This window comes from Mugil cephalus, chromosome 16 (assembly GCF_022458985.1).
Source record: "Mugil cephalus isolate CIBA_MC_2020 chromosome 16, CIBA_Mcephalus_1.1, whole genome shotgun sequence".
Taxonomy (NCBI): domain Eukaryota; kingdom Metazoa; phylum Chordata; class Actinopteri; order Mugiliformes; family Mugilidae; genus Mugil; species Mugil cephalus.
This window is the reverse complement of record NC_061785.1, coordinates 1,828,870-1,843,479: the sequence shown is the minus strand read 5'-3', so window position 1 is coordinate 1,843,479 and position 14,610 is coordinate 1,828,870. Positions and strand designations below refer to the sequence as shown.

General features: G+C 45.5%; 2 protein-coding genes across 8 annotated transcripts in view; one reads left to right on the top strand and one right to left on the bottom strand.

The window, feature by feature from the left end:
• baiap2b (BAR/IMD domain containing adaptor protein 2b) overlaps window positions 1–13,484 on the bottom strand; it is a 65,713-nt gene extending 52,229 nt beyond the window's left edge. For 4 of the 7 annotated variants that reach the window (XM_047609501.1, XM_047609502.1, XM_047609503.1 and 1 more), the window contains exons 1-2: window positions 11,757–13,483; window positions 9,941–10,346 (exon numbers count right to left, since the gene is read on the bottom strand). In XM_047609501.1, coding sequence (XP_047465457.1) covers window positions 9,941–10,015 — 75 coding nt within the window. In that variant the 5' untranslated portion in view covers window positions 10,016–10,346; window positions 11,757–13,483. Of the gene's footprint in view, window positions 1–9,940; window positions 10,440–11,756 lie in introns of those variants that run through there. The other 3 variants (XM_047609499.1, XM_047609504.1, XM_047609500.1) reach the window with 3 other exon arrangements.
• The window catches only part of LOC125022655 (zinc finger protein 37-like), a 144,383-nt gene that overhangs the window by 117,099 nt on the left and 12,674 nt on the right, over window positions 1–14,610 (top strand). The gene's annotated exons all lie outside the window — the stretch shown is intronic.

The following is a 14,610-nucleotide window of genomic DNA, read 5'->3' as shown; positions in this document are numbered from 1 at the left end:
TTAAAATCTCTGCAGATCTAGAGGGATGTCCTGGTTTATATCAAGGAAAGGAAATAAAGACTAGACAGAAGTATGAGAGACGGAGGAAGAGAGAAAAGGAATGTTGAAAATAAAACCTCCATCGTATCCGTTACCAACGCCCGTACAGCGTCGTGAACGCCGTGACCCGGCTGGCTCCGGCTTCACGTATCAGTGTGGCTGAGTCAGAACCTGCACAAGCAGCAGCGGGTTTATATCACGTCGGGGCGTAAATTACTGTAAAGCCAAGCCGGCCATGTGGCGCCATTAGGACCTGCTGCGCCTCTCGCTGCCAAACAGATTAAACGGCGAGAGGAGACCTGGCAGAACCACCGAGGAGGGAGGGACGGGGACAGGAAAGAGAGAAAGAAAGTAAAAATAACGACAAAGAGGAGGAAACTGTGCTCACAGAATGGATTAATGATCAGTATTTATACAGTGGTCACTAAATAAAGACCGAATGAGGCGTCTACTACTAGTTTAAATCTACTTTTTATAAGGTATCATGTACTGGTTCAGGTCTCTGGTCGGGGTTGGGATGGGCACTGATGCTGGGTTTATTTGATGAGGACAGTGCACATTAATAAACAATCAGTCAAATACATGACGGATTCACGTCAGGCCTAATTTCTCACATTAACTCTCATTCCCTGATTTTAAAATTGTTACGTTGTTACCATTAAAAACGTCCTAAAAATAGCACGTTAATACTTTCTACTCTTTTTTTTTTTTACATAAATCTTTTAATCCACTTCTGCCCTGATCATAAATAGCAAATGTTTGATTATTTCTTGACCTTTAACCCTTTATATGCCAGTGTTTTTGACAGCACATGTGTCATTTCTCACTAACTTAAAACTGCAGTAAGCTGAATTTAAACAAAGATGAGCTTTGGGAATTAACTACAGAACAAACTCTGGGTAGATTATGGTGGAGTAGCAGTCAAACTACGTAATTATGACTTTGTGACAAACATTGGGCCAAAAACAGTCACTAGAAAACAATAAAGACATTTTTTTTTTTGTCCAAGCTGCAAAATCACTGTTATTATTTCCCACTGATCCTTTCAGTCCAGTAACATTTGGGAAGCAGCAGAGCTGAATGATTGTTTTATCTCAGCCCACTGGAGGGTGTGCACAGCCAACAGGAAGCCAGAGCAGTGGATGCTGCACGGGCAGATAACACGCTCACGCTTCCACTCCGTTCACACCTGGCGTTAACATGTGATCCGTATCTGGAGTCCAGTCTGGATGCCGACCACGTCCAGCTTGGGCGTCGTCTTTGCATTTGTAAATGAGCTCTTCTTATCTGCCACGTGTCCACAACTTGATCCCATCTCAGTATGTAAATTTTTGGGCTGTATTTGTTTTCAACATTTCACTGTTCGACAGGTTCCAGTTGGAAGGAAGACGGAAAGTTAGAAAACCTTTTAACCGTAGACTGTATATAAATATGGACTAAACACGTCTCCTCCATAGACCGTATATAAATATGGACTAAACACGTCTCCTCCATAGACTGTATATAAATATGAACTAAACATGTCTCCTCCATAGACCGTATATAAATATGGACTAAACACGTCTCCATAGACCGTATATAAATATGGACCACGTCATTCTCATCAAATATGACTGGTACTGTACATACCTGTGATTGTAGCAAACACGTCTCTCCCAATAGACCGATTAGATAAAATATGGACTAAACACGTCTCCTCCATAGACCGTATATAAATATGGACGCCACGTGTCCAATTCCTCTCATTGGTCAAACTGATGCCATTTTCCCGTGGATACTGGTGACATCACTCTGTGAGTTTGTAGCCAAAGTCTGATCAGTACGGTCTGAGGGCGGAGCCACGATATTGATGCCCCGCCCACACTTCCTCCAGACTCACTGGTGTTTTCATTTAATTAATCCTACGCTCTGCTCTTCCTTCACCAGCTACACGAAAATGTTGGATTATACATTGAATGTATTTTTAAAGATACTTTACTGTTCCCCTGGTTTTACAGAGTGGTTGGCATGGCAACAGGTCGTCGCCATTATGTCACATCTTGTTCTATAGCAACGAATAACAAACTAAAACGAAACTTCTACAAAAAAAAAAAAAAATGACTCTTGAACATCCAGCAACATTATATTAAATGACAGAAAAAAAATATTTGACTTGCTTTATTTCGGCCCAAGTCCCACCCACTAACATGGAGGGGGTGGAGCTAATGACCTATAATGCAGCCAGCCACCAGGGGGAGCTCTACTGGCTTTTTGTCTTCAGACTGTGTTTAATCTGTTTCTCAAAAGCATATATTTTATTTTCCAAAGCTTTTCTCCTCTAGTTCAAACCTACACAAGCCTCATAAGACTCTGAAAGTCTGGACAGATACTGAAACGGCTTTAACGTCGTTAATCTGGGAGTAAATATCAGGCTATTAATGACGCACTGATGCCAGCTTGATGAACCGAAGCCTGGATGCTGCTCCATCTGTCTCGAATTCCCGTCACGTGACCGAGACGGAGGTTGTTTTTCCCCTCTGAAAGCGTCGTCCGCCATCGCCACAAAGTCAACAAGCTCCGGGTCTGATAACGCAAAGTTCACGCTTTGTTCTGCTGCTGCCGTTTAGGTGTGTGTGCGACCTCTGCTCGAGGCACTAAAGAATAACCTGATTACACACTGACACACTCACACGGGGTAAGGTCATGCGCTGGTCACCATGGAAACAGGGAGGGCTCATGCCGTGTCGGCGTGGGGGTGGATGGAGGGGGGCGGGGTCAAGGTGACCTCTCGTCATCAAGTTTGTGTGTGATGGCATGAAAACGCACAACGTCCTCCATCCTGACACCAGCTGGTGCAACAACTCATCACTCACACACTAACACAGAAGCAGTTTGTCGTCACCGCACGATGTTTCAGTCAAACGCTGATATTATTATTAATAATTATTATTATAAATTAAAAAAGGACAGAATGACGTATCTAAAACTAGTTTAAATCTAAAAGTACTCGTCATAGTGTTTTATGTGTTTTATTTATTGGTTTTATGTCTCAATGCACTGATTTCCTTTAATCCAGATGTGCTGGTTCTAATTTCATTGTAAAATAACCAATAAAACGTTCGATTCTAAAGCCAAGAAAGAAGCATAGTCAAAAGAGTTGTTAGTTAATCCTGGGATAAGTCGTACACTGCCATTATTATTGCCACGAAGAAACACACTAGAAGTCAGCTTCTACTCCGAGTGTTATCTAACTCCAGCATTAGTTAAACATTCCTCCGGTTTAGGGCGAAACTTTATCTCAGAGTTTTGCTGATAACCTCAGAGGTGGTTTAACTCTCACCGAGACAGAATGAACTGATTAGAATAAAAAGCTGCTGACGGACTCTTCTCACGAGCAGACGACAAAAACCAGCTCCAGTTATTAGATTTCACATCTGTCCTGGTAATGGTGCACACCGGTCAGGCATAACATTATGACCACCTGCCTGATATTGAGTAGGTCTTAATTGTGGAGACTCATCAGGGAACGGACATGGGTCTTTGAGGGGAGGGGCTTCTGTGGATGGAGGATGGGGGGTCTGGTCTAGGTGAGTGAATGAATACCAGGTCCAAAGGTTTAAATGTTACTTCTCCCGTCAGCGGTCATAATGTTACGGCTGTACACCTTGTGAATCCCCTGTGCATTAGAGGCGGTGCAGACGCATTACTGCTAATGTGAGAGAGACAATTTCCGGATCTCCACTGCATTAGCAGCTTTGTGTTGGGGTGTTATTGTGTCCATCATCCTCATCATTTTTATTACCATTATTATTATTATTATTTTTCTCCTGGACTTCACTTCATCTGCTGCTGCTGCCGCTCAGTCAGTGTGACAATCACCATGCTGAGGCTGCAACGCTTCAACGCCCTCAGGAGACGAACACTCACCGGTGTGTGTGTGTGTGTGTGTGTGTGTGTGTGTGTGTGTGTGTGTGTGTGTGTGTGTGTGTACTCAACTAATTTCCCTTTCAGATGAGCTCTTATCTGTGTGCAGGCGAGCGGAGGGAGAGTCAGCGCCCCCTATTCCACAGACTTCAGAGGTAGATGGAGAAGGAGGAGGAGGTGGATGGAGGAGGTGGATGATGGAGGGGAGGGGAGGGGGGGGACTTCCGGGTGCCTTATTTGGAAGTGCTGGAATCTCCCACCCTCCTCTTGACGGGGTAACCCATCTTTATTCACCTCACGTTCAGCTCATACCACAGGAGAGGAAAGAGGAGAGGAGGGAGTCTCCACAACCGCCGCGTGAACCGAGGCGATGCTATCGTCATCGCCCTCGCAGTGATGCATCTTCCTTTTCACACGTGACGCAACATGTGTTCTCGCAAACACATATGCCCAACACAAGCATTGGCGTCGTCCCCTCAGAGGAGGTATCTGCTGCCGTGCCAGGAGGTGCTGTTTAGCTTACAGGAGGTTTGGTGCATGGGAGATAACAGCCTGTTCCTGCTTTTAATCCCCGGAGCGCAGCTTCATCCCTTCTTCTCCCCCTCTCCCCCCTCTTCCCCAGTGCAGATTCCTGTTTTAAATGTCACTCTGGAGGTACAGCAGCTCCAATTAAACGCACACATGAACTTCCTGCTTCCCTTCCCCTCTCAGGCCTTTTCCCCCTTCGTTTCAGTCTAATTACATTCAGAGAGGAGCAGTGGATGCACGCCTTTGTCTCCTCGCTTTGCTTTCATTCGTTCTCGTCTGTCTTTGGAGATCCGTCCCAGTAACTTTCCTTTCATCCTCTGCCAAACCCTGCCCCCCCCTCCCCTCCCCTCCCCTCCCCTCAGCCTTCCTCCAGCTCAAGTTAGATAACTTACTGATGTGTTAGAGGATGCTGACGTCTTGCACACGTGCAGCCGATGCCAGCGGTTGTGTTGTGTGTAGAGAGAGAGCGGTCGGAGGGACCCGAATAATGAAGGATAGCTCCATGAATTCATCCGTGTGCTGGTTGAACCTGTGTCATAAGGTTTACAGGCAAACGTCCAACTAATATGTAAAGTAAAGTAAAGTATGCTCAGAACCCTGAACGTTAAGTAGCAAGACACAGAATAAGCTTCAAACTGTCTGATTTAACTCTATACCTCGTTTCCTTGGAAGCACAAATACAAACAGAAACATCTTTCTTCTTGACCTGGGATTAAATTCCATTCGTTTCCAGTCAAACATATGCACAAAAACAAACAGAGGAATATTCCCTCACCTCATCTAATTTAGATGACACAGAGACGCTAACATAGTCAATATAATCTCATCAGTATCCATCCACATGGTCACTCAACGCAAGGACACTGCCTGAAGGCTGGTGAAAGGCTTTCTGGGAAATGTAGGAAATCCCTAAATGAACAGGTACATGAAGGACTAATTCAGTACAAGAAAATGTGATATTATAGAACGGAAAACTATTCTGATTAATGAAGCATCTGCAGGTGAGAATGTTTGTTCCCTTTGTCAAATGCATAAAATAAAAAAGTGGACTAGTCAGTTTGTGGACTTCACTGTTGCACCATGACGCTTTAAGCATCACGTCAACTAGTCAGTGATCATGTGACAATAACAACTCTGACGCCTCCTAGAAGACACGTGAGGAATCCAGCAGGTTGTTGGTTCATCAAGTGTGTGGAAATTCTTCACTAAAGATGACGCCTGTCAGTCCTGAAACAACTAAAGAACTACTGCTAAGAAGACATGCTAAGGCTAACGCTAGCAGAGGAACGGTCCAAATCCTCTGGACATCAGTCAGTTAACTTCCACAAACATCCTGCGGTAACAGAGAGAACATCACGTGCACATCAGCTATTTGATAAAGTTATTAGAGCTTTAGCTGCAGTATTTTATCCTTATAACACACTGGATTTCTGATTTATACTAAAGACTAAACATATCTGCATCTCACGGCACCGATGACCTCATGTCTTTATGTTCAGTTCTATTAGTTTGCTGTGTTTGTAGGGTGTGGTTGTTGTCCTTGATGTCAGTGAATGCACCATGAGATAGAGTTAGGTAGCGCTAGAGTTTGGGTTGATGTGGGCTACGGCCGACATCAGTTTGTGCTCAAGCTTCGATAAATTTGAAGAAAATCCTTCGTAGCTTGTGGTTCCTCAGCTGTGTAACGTTCTGCTTCATCGCCATCTCAGTCAGACGTAGCGCATTTGCATCTCGTGGCTAAAAGCTACCAACCATCCAAGAACCATAATCACAGACTCCATGCGGCGCCACGGATGAGCGGAGCTGTAAAGTTGCTGATCATCAGGAATTCACGTAACAGGAATGGTTAAGGAGCACATCTGCATGGCTGGACCCCTGCGCCCTGCGCTACCTGCACTGCTCCCTTTCTTACATAACGCAAAGCACGCAACCCACACCACTGTCACACAGCGTCACCGTGACGCTCGCAGATGCTGCAGCTCAAAGATCAGCAGCCAGGCACGAAGCTAGAAAGACCCCTGGAGCTCGAGGGGGCTCGGCTTTCAGCAGGGACACGAGCACGAAAGCCAGCGGAAGAACTCAGGACGGGAGGAAAAAGCAGCGCGACCAATGAGGGAAGAGGAATCTTGGCCGAGCAAAGCGTCAGAATTCGGGTTTTATTATTTGATGCGACCTCAAACAGACCAGAGTGATTCCACCTGCCTGACAGTGGAGCCTCTTTCCACCCCTCCCTCCTTCCACTTCGTCATTCCCCCACCAGATGCCCTGCCTCCCACCTGCAGCGCTCATCCTCCAGCAACATCTGTCTGCTCGCGCCTGAGCTGGAGAACACAACCGATAAGACGGCGTCACAGATAACGCACACACACCGCAGGTCCAGTGAGAGTCTAACGAAACCGTACAGAAGAGAGCTGGAAAACTACAACTGTTCACAATCATTTCTTTCCACTACAAAATAAAAAGGCCGTTCTACGAGAAAAAAAAAAAAAAAAAAACCCTGAACAGATTGTACTCGTGTGACTGTGGGGATAAAGTGTTCGCTAGCATTACTCACGGCCCCCCCACACACATTGGACCACAAACCCTCCCTGGAGAAAGAACAAATAGTTTTGGCTCTGCATGAGCGCTTCCACCGCCGCCTCGTGTCTTGCAGAGGTTGGACTTGATAATATGACAATATTTACGGGAGGAATTATGACTCCATTCGCTGGAGGAGGCTCCTCGGAGATAGTCGGGCAATTTGAATACCAACGCAGCCTCTTTAGAAGAGATTGATGCTGTTGGAGACACCTGAACTGAACTGAGAGCCTCCGTCAATAACCAGAGAAATGAGGGCTGCTTTCATCAGCTGAATTATTACCGGGAAACTCGGGGGTTCCTACATTACAACCTCGTTTATTCAAGAAGGCATTCATACATAATTAATCTGCATCGCCAAAGGATGTTTAGTAGGAAAACAAACGCCACTCGAAGAACGTTATTAAGCCACAAACCCACAAGAAAATATTTATCTTACAGCGCATCCAGGGACACAGGTGTCATTTGTTTCCACTGTTAATTCATCTCAAGTCTATTAATGTGTCCGTGGCGTCAAGCCAACTCTAGAGAAGCAGGATTCATGGAAACGTTTGACATCTTTCCTCAACTTTGATGCTTGATACCAAGGGTGGATTTGACGTAATTTGTAGATTATTTATCCTGCAACTTCACAACCAAGCTCCATCATATCCGTCTCACCGTCTTCCATCGTACGAACCCTCCCGTACTCTGACAGATTTCAAATCCAGACTCAAAACACATCTTTTTAAAACTGCCTACTTCTTCTAACCCGCTTTCCCTCTCATCTCATTTCTACGTACTTAAATCTGCTTCTATTCTCACGATGTTTTATTTAAGGTGACCTTAAGGGCTCTGAAAGGCACCCACAAATAAAACGCATTCATGATCCTCCAGGTCAATCACCACCTTCCTGACTCTGGTTCTACATCAACTCAGCATTAGATCAGTCATCGAGGAGGATTTAGTTCATTTAGTTTATGATCAGTGCACCTAATGAACGCTGTGACATGTTGATGTCAGTGCAGCCACACCTGAAGCCACGTGACGGAGGATGCGTCCACCATCCATCCCTGTGATCTCTCCGGCTTCATTCATTCAACAAACTGAGCCGGCGGTTCTGCAGAGATGACAAAGCTCGGCTGAATACACTCCCCTAACAAACACACACAGATGCTGTTTGTTCAGCAACCACGACAACCTGAGGGAACGCAGTTTACCCACGCTACCGAACGCGTCTCCACACGGCGTCTGAACCTCCACAGTGAGTCCAGGAGGACGACGACACCAGCCGGAAGATTCACGCTGGAATTTGCATTCTCTGATAAGATGAAGAGCGGCGCTACAGTGCTGCATGTGTGCTGCAACGAGGCGAAACACACACACACAGTCGTGAGACACTACTGCCCACACACACACACACATGCAGCCGTGTGAGTCATCCAGAAATTACATTCAGCTTCCCTCGTCTCAGCAGCCGAGCGCTGAGGTTATTCTGGCAGCCGATACTCCGACAAACTAAACTGAAAACACAATTAAAAACAAAAGCCACTGTTCCTCCAGGGAGGGGTCACCACGCAACCTGGAATAACAAGCAGCTTTTTAAAGGTTTATTTGAGGGGTTAAAGGTCAGAATTAGGGTTCTGCCTCGGTGAAGAGGAACCAGAACTTATGATCTATGATGAACAGTTAATGAAGGTCAAACAGGAGCTCAGGGCGTAATTTATGTTGCTGCAGGATTTAATTCTCTCCTCGGTGGAGAAACATATGTTGAGTCTTTTAATGAAGCGGTAAAAACCGACACAAAGCTCCGCGTCCTCTCTGGACCAGCTCAGACCAGCTCACCCCAGCACGGGGCTCGAGGACCCACCGACGAGCTCCTGCACTCGGCCCCCAGCAGGTTTCCCGCCGGCAGGACGGGCTCCCGCTGGCTCCTTAATGATGCGTCCTGCTGCTGACAGGAAGACAGCCCAGCACTGCTCTTCTGCATGAGGCCATCTTCAAACTTGACCCCTGAGCGGCGCCGTCTGTCACCTCACCTTTTTGAACATTTTCCTTGCTCATGTAAAAATTGTGGCACTCGAGACGCTAAGAACGGCAAACACTCATCCATGCACCCTGCTCTGTCCTCGGCCACACAAGGAACCGTGAACTCCCACTGACTCGACCCCCATCAAACGCCTCCACCTCCTCCTCCAGCTCTGAAGCCCAGGAAGCTTAAAGGAAAAGCCCTGGTCTCTGGAGATCTGCCCCTGAGCTGAGACCAACTCCTCCCCGGCTCAGCGTCCGTCTCTTTTTGACTCTTTGTGCCGGACGGTTCAGCTCAGTCACTGATTCAGATGATTATTCTCACATCTCAGAGTCAGAGAAGCTCACACAGTCCTCTCTGCTCAGGACTCTTAAGATGCTCCATAAATGAAGGGTTTAACCTCTAGTGCTGAAAACTTCAGCTCAGAAAAGGTTTTGAACTGAGCTGAACCCCGGAACAAACTGGTCCAGACGTTCAGACTGAAACTTGAATGATGGGTTCACTCAGCGTTACTGCTCATAAAAAGAACAAATCACCTGTATGGAGAAGTTCCACTCTCCAATGAAAGAATTAGAGGATTTTAGATTTGTAGATTTTGAAAATATCAAACCCCTGACTCCTTATTTAGCCCCTTTTTAATCATTTTTCAGACTAATTCAACCTTTACGCACCGAATGAACCCGCTTTAGTTTCCCCCTCATCGTTAAACGAGACCAGTTCTGCGTCCAGAGCGGAAAGACGAGTAAAGACTAAAGGGACAGAGCAGTCGGGTCATCCGAGTCCAAGTTGTCCCCTGCTCTCTGCTCCACGCGTGTGTGTGTCCACCCGTGCAGCAGGTGTCCGTGGAGACACACTCGCCGCGCGGACGCCGCAGCCGCTTCTTACCTTGTAGACATTCTCCGTGATGCGGTGCACCTCGTCGGTCCGGGACATCCTTGTCGGTGCGTCAGTCAGAACCATAGACTTAAAGATTTTCCTCTTTTTGTTTCTGGATGAGGCTGAGGTGATGAGAGAAAAGGGGAGGCAGCGTGGCTCGTGGCTCGTGGAGCGTGGATCGTGTCTGCCGCGGACTGAGAGAGACGAACACGTCTGTCCGTGGGATCCCTGCTTTTATAGGAAAGTCCTCCGCTGCGCCCACACCGGCTCCCCACGCAGCCACTCAGTCCGTCGGTGCCTCCCGGTTGGAGCGCAGAGGCGGAGATGGGCGGTGCTGCGTTCACTGGCGGTGGGAAATGGAAGAACTGGAGACCTCAGCTACACCAGAGTGTACGCCACCTCGTTGACACTCGGTCTGTACAAACAGAGGGACATTTGAAGGCCATGGGATATATCTTATACATTTTTATTAAAAGTAAATTCATTATTATCGTGTCTTTACAAAATCCATAGTTATTTATAGTGGAAACGATAATTTATTAATAAAAAATAACTAGATATCACTGAGATGTCAATGAATTCACTAACAACCACCTTCTAATCAGCTAAACAATCATTCACACACAGTTTTGATTGTGTTGTTTTTGTTAAATTGAGATAATCATGGACGGATGTGTCTTTTTTTTTGGCAATATATCGAATTTTATGTGGAAAATAACAGCTTGTATCTGTGTCCTAGAAATAACTTGAGTTACTCATTAGAAACAAGCCGGTTAAATCCAGATCACATGACCTGCTCCAGGTTCTTCTTATTCCTTTTTATTAGTAATTTAACATAAAGCAGTGTGTGAGTCAGGTGTGGATTCATCACATGTCACGTGTGTTACTACAATATATTTATCAATAACTTTCAGTGTCAATTTACTTTATTGTATATATAATATTTAGAAGAATCTTTCTGTGTTGATTTTAAGCCTGAAAACAGACAAAATGTGTAAAACTGTGATGAACTGAAAAAGTCCAGCAATGATACATGGACCCTGCTGCATCTTGGATTTTTAACTAAATGAACTCAGTAATGAGAAATAAACTGCTACTACTGTATTATTTTAAATTAACAGTAAATAAAAGGTGTAAAACTAACACATATATGGGTATATGCAGCATGGACAGTTAGTAAAGGTAGATAGATTACAAACAAATAAGGAAAATATTTCATTAATAAAGATCTTAAATGTGAAATTTGTCACTTTTACATCAGTAGCTACAACTCAACCCTCAAAAAACAACCTCAGCTCCCGATAATAATGCATTTATATTCTGCCTCAGAGGCCATATTAGAAGTTTTTCCTAAAGTTAACACCGTTTTATCCCTTTACCCAACAGGTAATCCAGCTTCGAACAAACAGTTCAGTCTTTAAACGAGTCCTGATCCGTGGGTTCAGTCTCTCTGACTCAGCTGGTTTGTTCTTCACAAATGAGCCTGTGAAAGTGCGAAGCTGGATTCTCCGCGCTTTACAGGGTAGTCCGTAAACGCAGCCTACCATTTAAAGAAGCCACGCAGAAACCATTGAGAAGCGTTCACCTGACTGGGTATCTCCACTCCGACAAAAAAAACAAAAACATATTCAGGATGTTCATTTATTAAAAAAAAAAAAAAAAAAACTCCTCCCACATTTTATTTTAGGTTTTTAAGTCGAAATGTATTTTTGTATCCAGTAGTAAAATAAAAGTACTACAGGTACCACAGTAGGAATATAAAAACATATACTTATCAAGGTATAAATGTGAAAAACATAATAAATTAAACTTAGCTGGTACCTACATGTATTGAGACCATTTTAAAGCTGCTGTGTGATCAGCTGCGTGAGGAGGACGAGGATCCAGTTTGTTTTTGTGAGCGGGGCTTAAACTCTTACGCTCCACGTCTCTGCTCTGTGTTTGTGTGGTTTCTGGCTGAGTGGGCTCTGGCTGGGACGAGTGGGACGGAGCCACGTTTCCTTGGACTTCAGAGGCCGGCGTGGTGGGCCGAGGGAATCCCACTCATCTCAGTGCATCACGACGTGGATGAGAGAGGACAACAGGAGACCAGGCCCGGCTCTTCTTCTCTTCTCTTTTCTTTTCCTGCAGCGAGATAACTCAGATATATCTGGCGGAGCGGATAATAAAGTGGGAGCACGGCGCTCTCCTCCAGAACACACTTGTTTTGTTTTGATCGTCACCTCTGATTAAAGCCAGGAGGCCGTAGCTGGAGGCAGTTAGTGAAAATCAATCAGGCATGTTTGGAGACTATCAAGGAGCCCATCGATCCTCCTGTGACCAGCCGGGTCCTCACACTCTGTTTCCTCTATTGAACGCCAACACATCTCAGAGAAACACCAGCCAATTAAGATCCTGATGGTTGATGAGGCTTAGCAGTGATGGGTTTAAAACTAATAATGAGAATAACGCCTCACTGCCGGAAGGTTCTGGGTTCAGTCCCCTCACCCTGACCCTCCAGAGGACAAGCAGCCCCAAGAAACATAAACCTGATCATTTTTAACAAGCTTTTAAAAACTGTTCACAAGTCAGACTCGAGTCACAATGACTCATATTTTAGTTGCTGTGACACTAATTCCCACTTGACAATGAATAAACCAAAACTATGCCGAGCTCAAAGTATTTAATCAGCTTTTGGGGAACTGAAAGATCCGGACCTGAGACTTGGGATTTGTCCCGGAAGAATTACAAAAGCTGCACGTGTCCCCTGGTTATAAACCGTCCCACAGCGACGACCCGACAGGTCACAAGAACCAGGACTGAATACTGGGACTTTGTGTCCCTGCACCCAAAACATGAAATGAGTTTGGACGTTAAATCACGACAAGCTCATGTTTTAAATAGATATTTTTTTAAAATATTCATCAGTGAGACGTGTTATTTTGGTAGCTGACATCATGGCCCAGCTCCACATAAATCCATATCATAGTGAGGCATGAAGACACTTGAATGTGTCCTGGAGGACGTCACCGTGACCTCGTTTACCGTGGCAGGAAGCAGAGGCGTAGCCGGGTGGGCAGCCCACACTCACACACCTACAGACGTCTATTCTCCTCTCGGAGCTCAGCCCACTCAGCGCCGGCCTCAGATCCACGTCTGTGATTCATCAGCGCTCTGACATTCAGGTTCCTGTCTGTGAGCCGCCCACTCCCACACAGCAGCTCGCAGAGAGCCGGCTCCAGAGTGGGTCCAGAGTGGGTCCATTCAAAGGGGCGACAGCGACGTGAAGTGGATTCAAGTGGCGTGGTGGTGGACAGAATTCAGCCTATTTCTGGGCTCCTCAACAACGGAGCTGAAATAAATCTGGTTATAGATAGAAACAACGTCCTCTCGTCTCCTCGTTGTTATTGTGCTGCTGTTAAATACCCCTCGACATCTACATCTACATCTACATTTATATTAATATTTATTGATGATGAAGCAAAGTTATGGTGAAACCAGAGAGAGTGGGAGTTCATATTGTCTGAGTTTCTGTCTTTCTAGAGAAACCCGACCTTTGTAAGAGCCTCATTTTCCCGAAGACGCTGGAGGAGGAGCTGAGGTGGAGCTGAGGAGGAGCTGAGGAGGAGCTGAGGAGGAGCTGAGGTGGAGCTGAGGAGGAGCTGAGGAGGAGCTGAGGAGGAGCTGAGGAGGAATCTGAGGTGGAGCTGAGGAAGAGCTGAGGAAGAGCTGAGGTGGAGCTGTGTTTTTGATCAACACCTGTTTGGATGCTGTTTGTGGATTTAATGCGGTTATAAATTAACAAAGTGGTCACAACTGGTAGCTGTGCACCGGTCAGCCACAACATTATGACCACTGACAGGAGGTATAAATAAAATTTAAACCATCTGGTGATAATTCAGTGTTTCTGCTGGGAAACTTTTGGACCTGACATTCATTCATGTGGATGTTAGTTAGACATGTAGCACCCACCTAGACCAGGACCAGGACCAGGACCAGGACCAAGGAGGTGCCTGTTCCATCCTCAACTGAACAGTAGAACGATCATGAAGGAGGATTTACTGCAGGACTGTCACATCAGAATGGACTCAGTGCTGTTCCTAATGAGTTGGCGAGCGAGTGTGATACTGCACAACCACTGGAACCAAGTCTGCCCAACACAACGGCATCCGCAGAGATCTGTCGCCACCTTGTGTTCAATCAATGAATAATAATAATAAGGGTAAATCTCAGCGACACTAAAAACACTTTTATTGTAAAAAGAATGTACAGAGAGGGGGAGTGCGGGGTGGGGGAGTGCGGGGTGGGGGAGTGCGTTTGAACAAGTGCAATTTAAGACTTTTTAAGACCTTTATGAGTTAAATTTAAGACTTATACGTATACAAGTAGTACGGAAAATCAGAGAATTACTTTCAAAATATTGAATATTGATTGTAATTCACCTCAGGACGTCCCCGGGGGGGGGCGGGGGCCGTAATAGAAGCCGGGGGGAGGGGGGGTCATACTGCAGAGGAAGAGGTAATTAATGTATGTGAGGATTTAACACTTGACTAAAAGTAGTTTAAGACCTACAATGCAAACTATACTCGTATTTAAGAGTTTTTAAGGCCTTAAATTGGGATTATCATATTTCAGACTTTTTAAGTCTTGGTGGAAACTTTGGACAGAGATCGAGGTACAACTTCAAACCAACTTCAGTC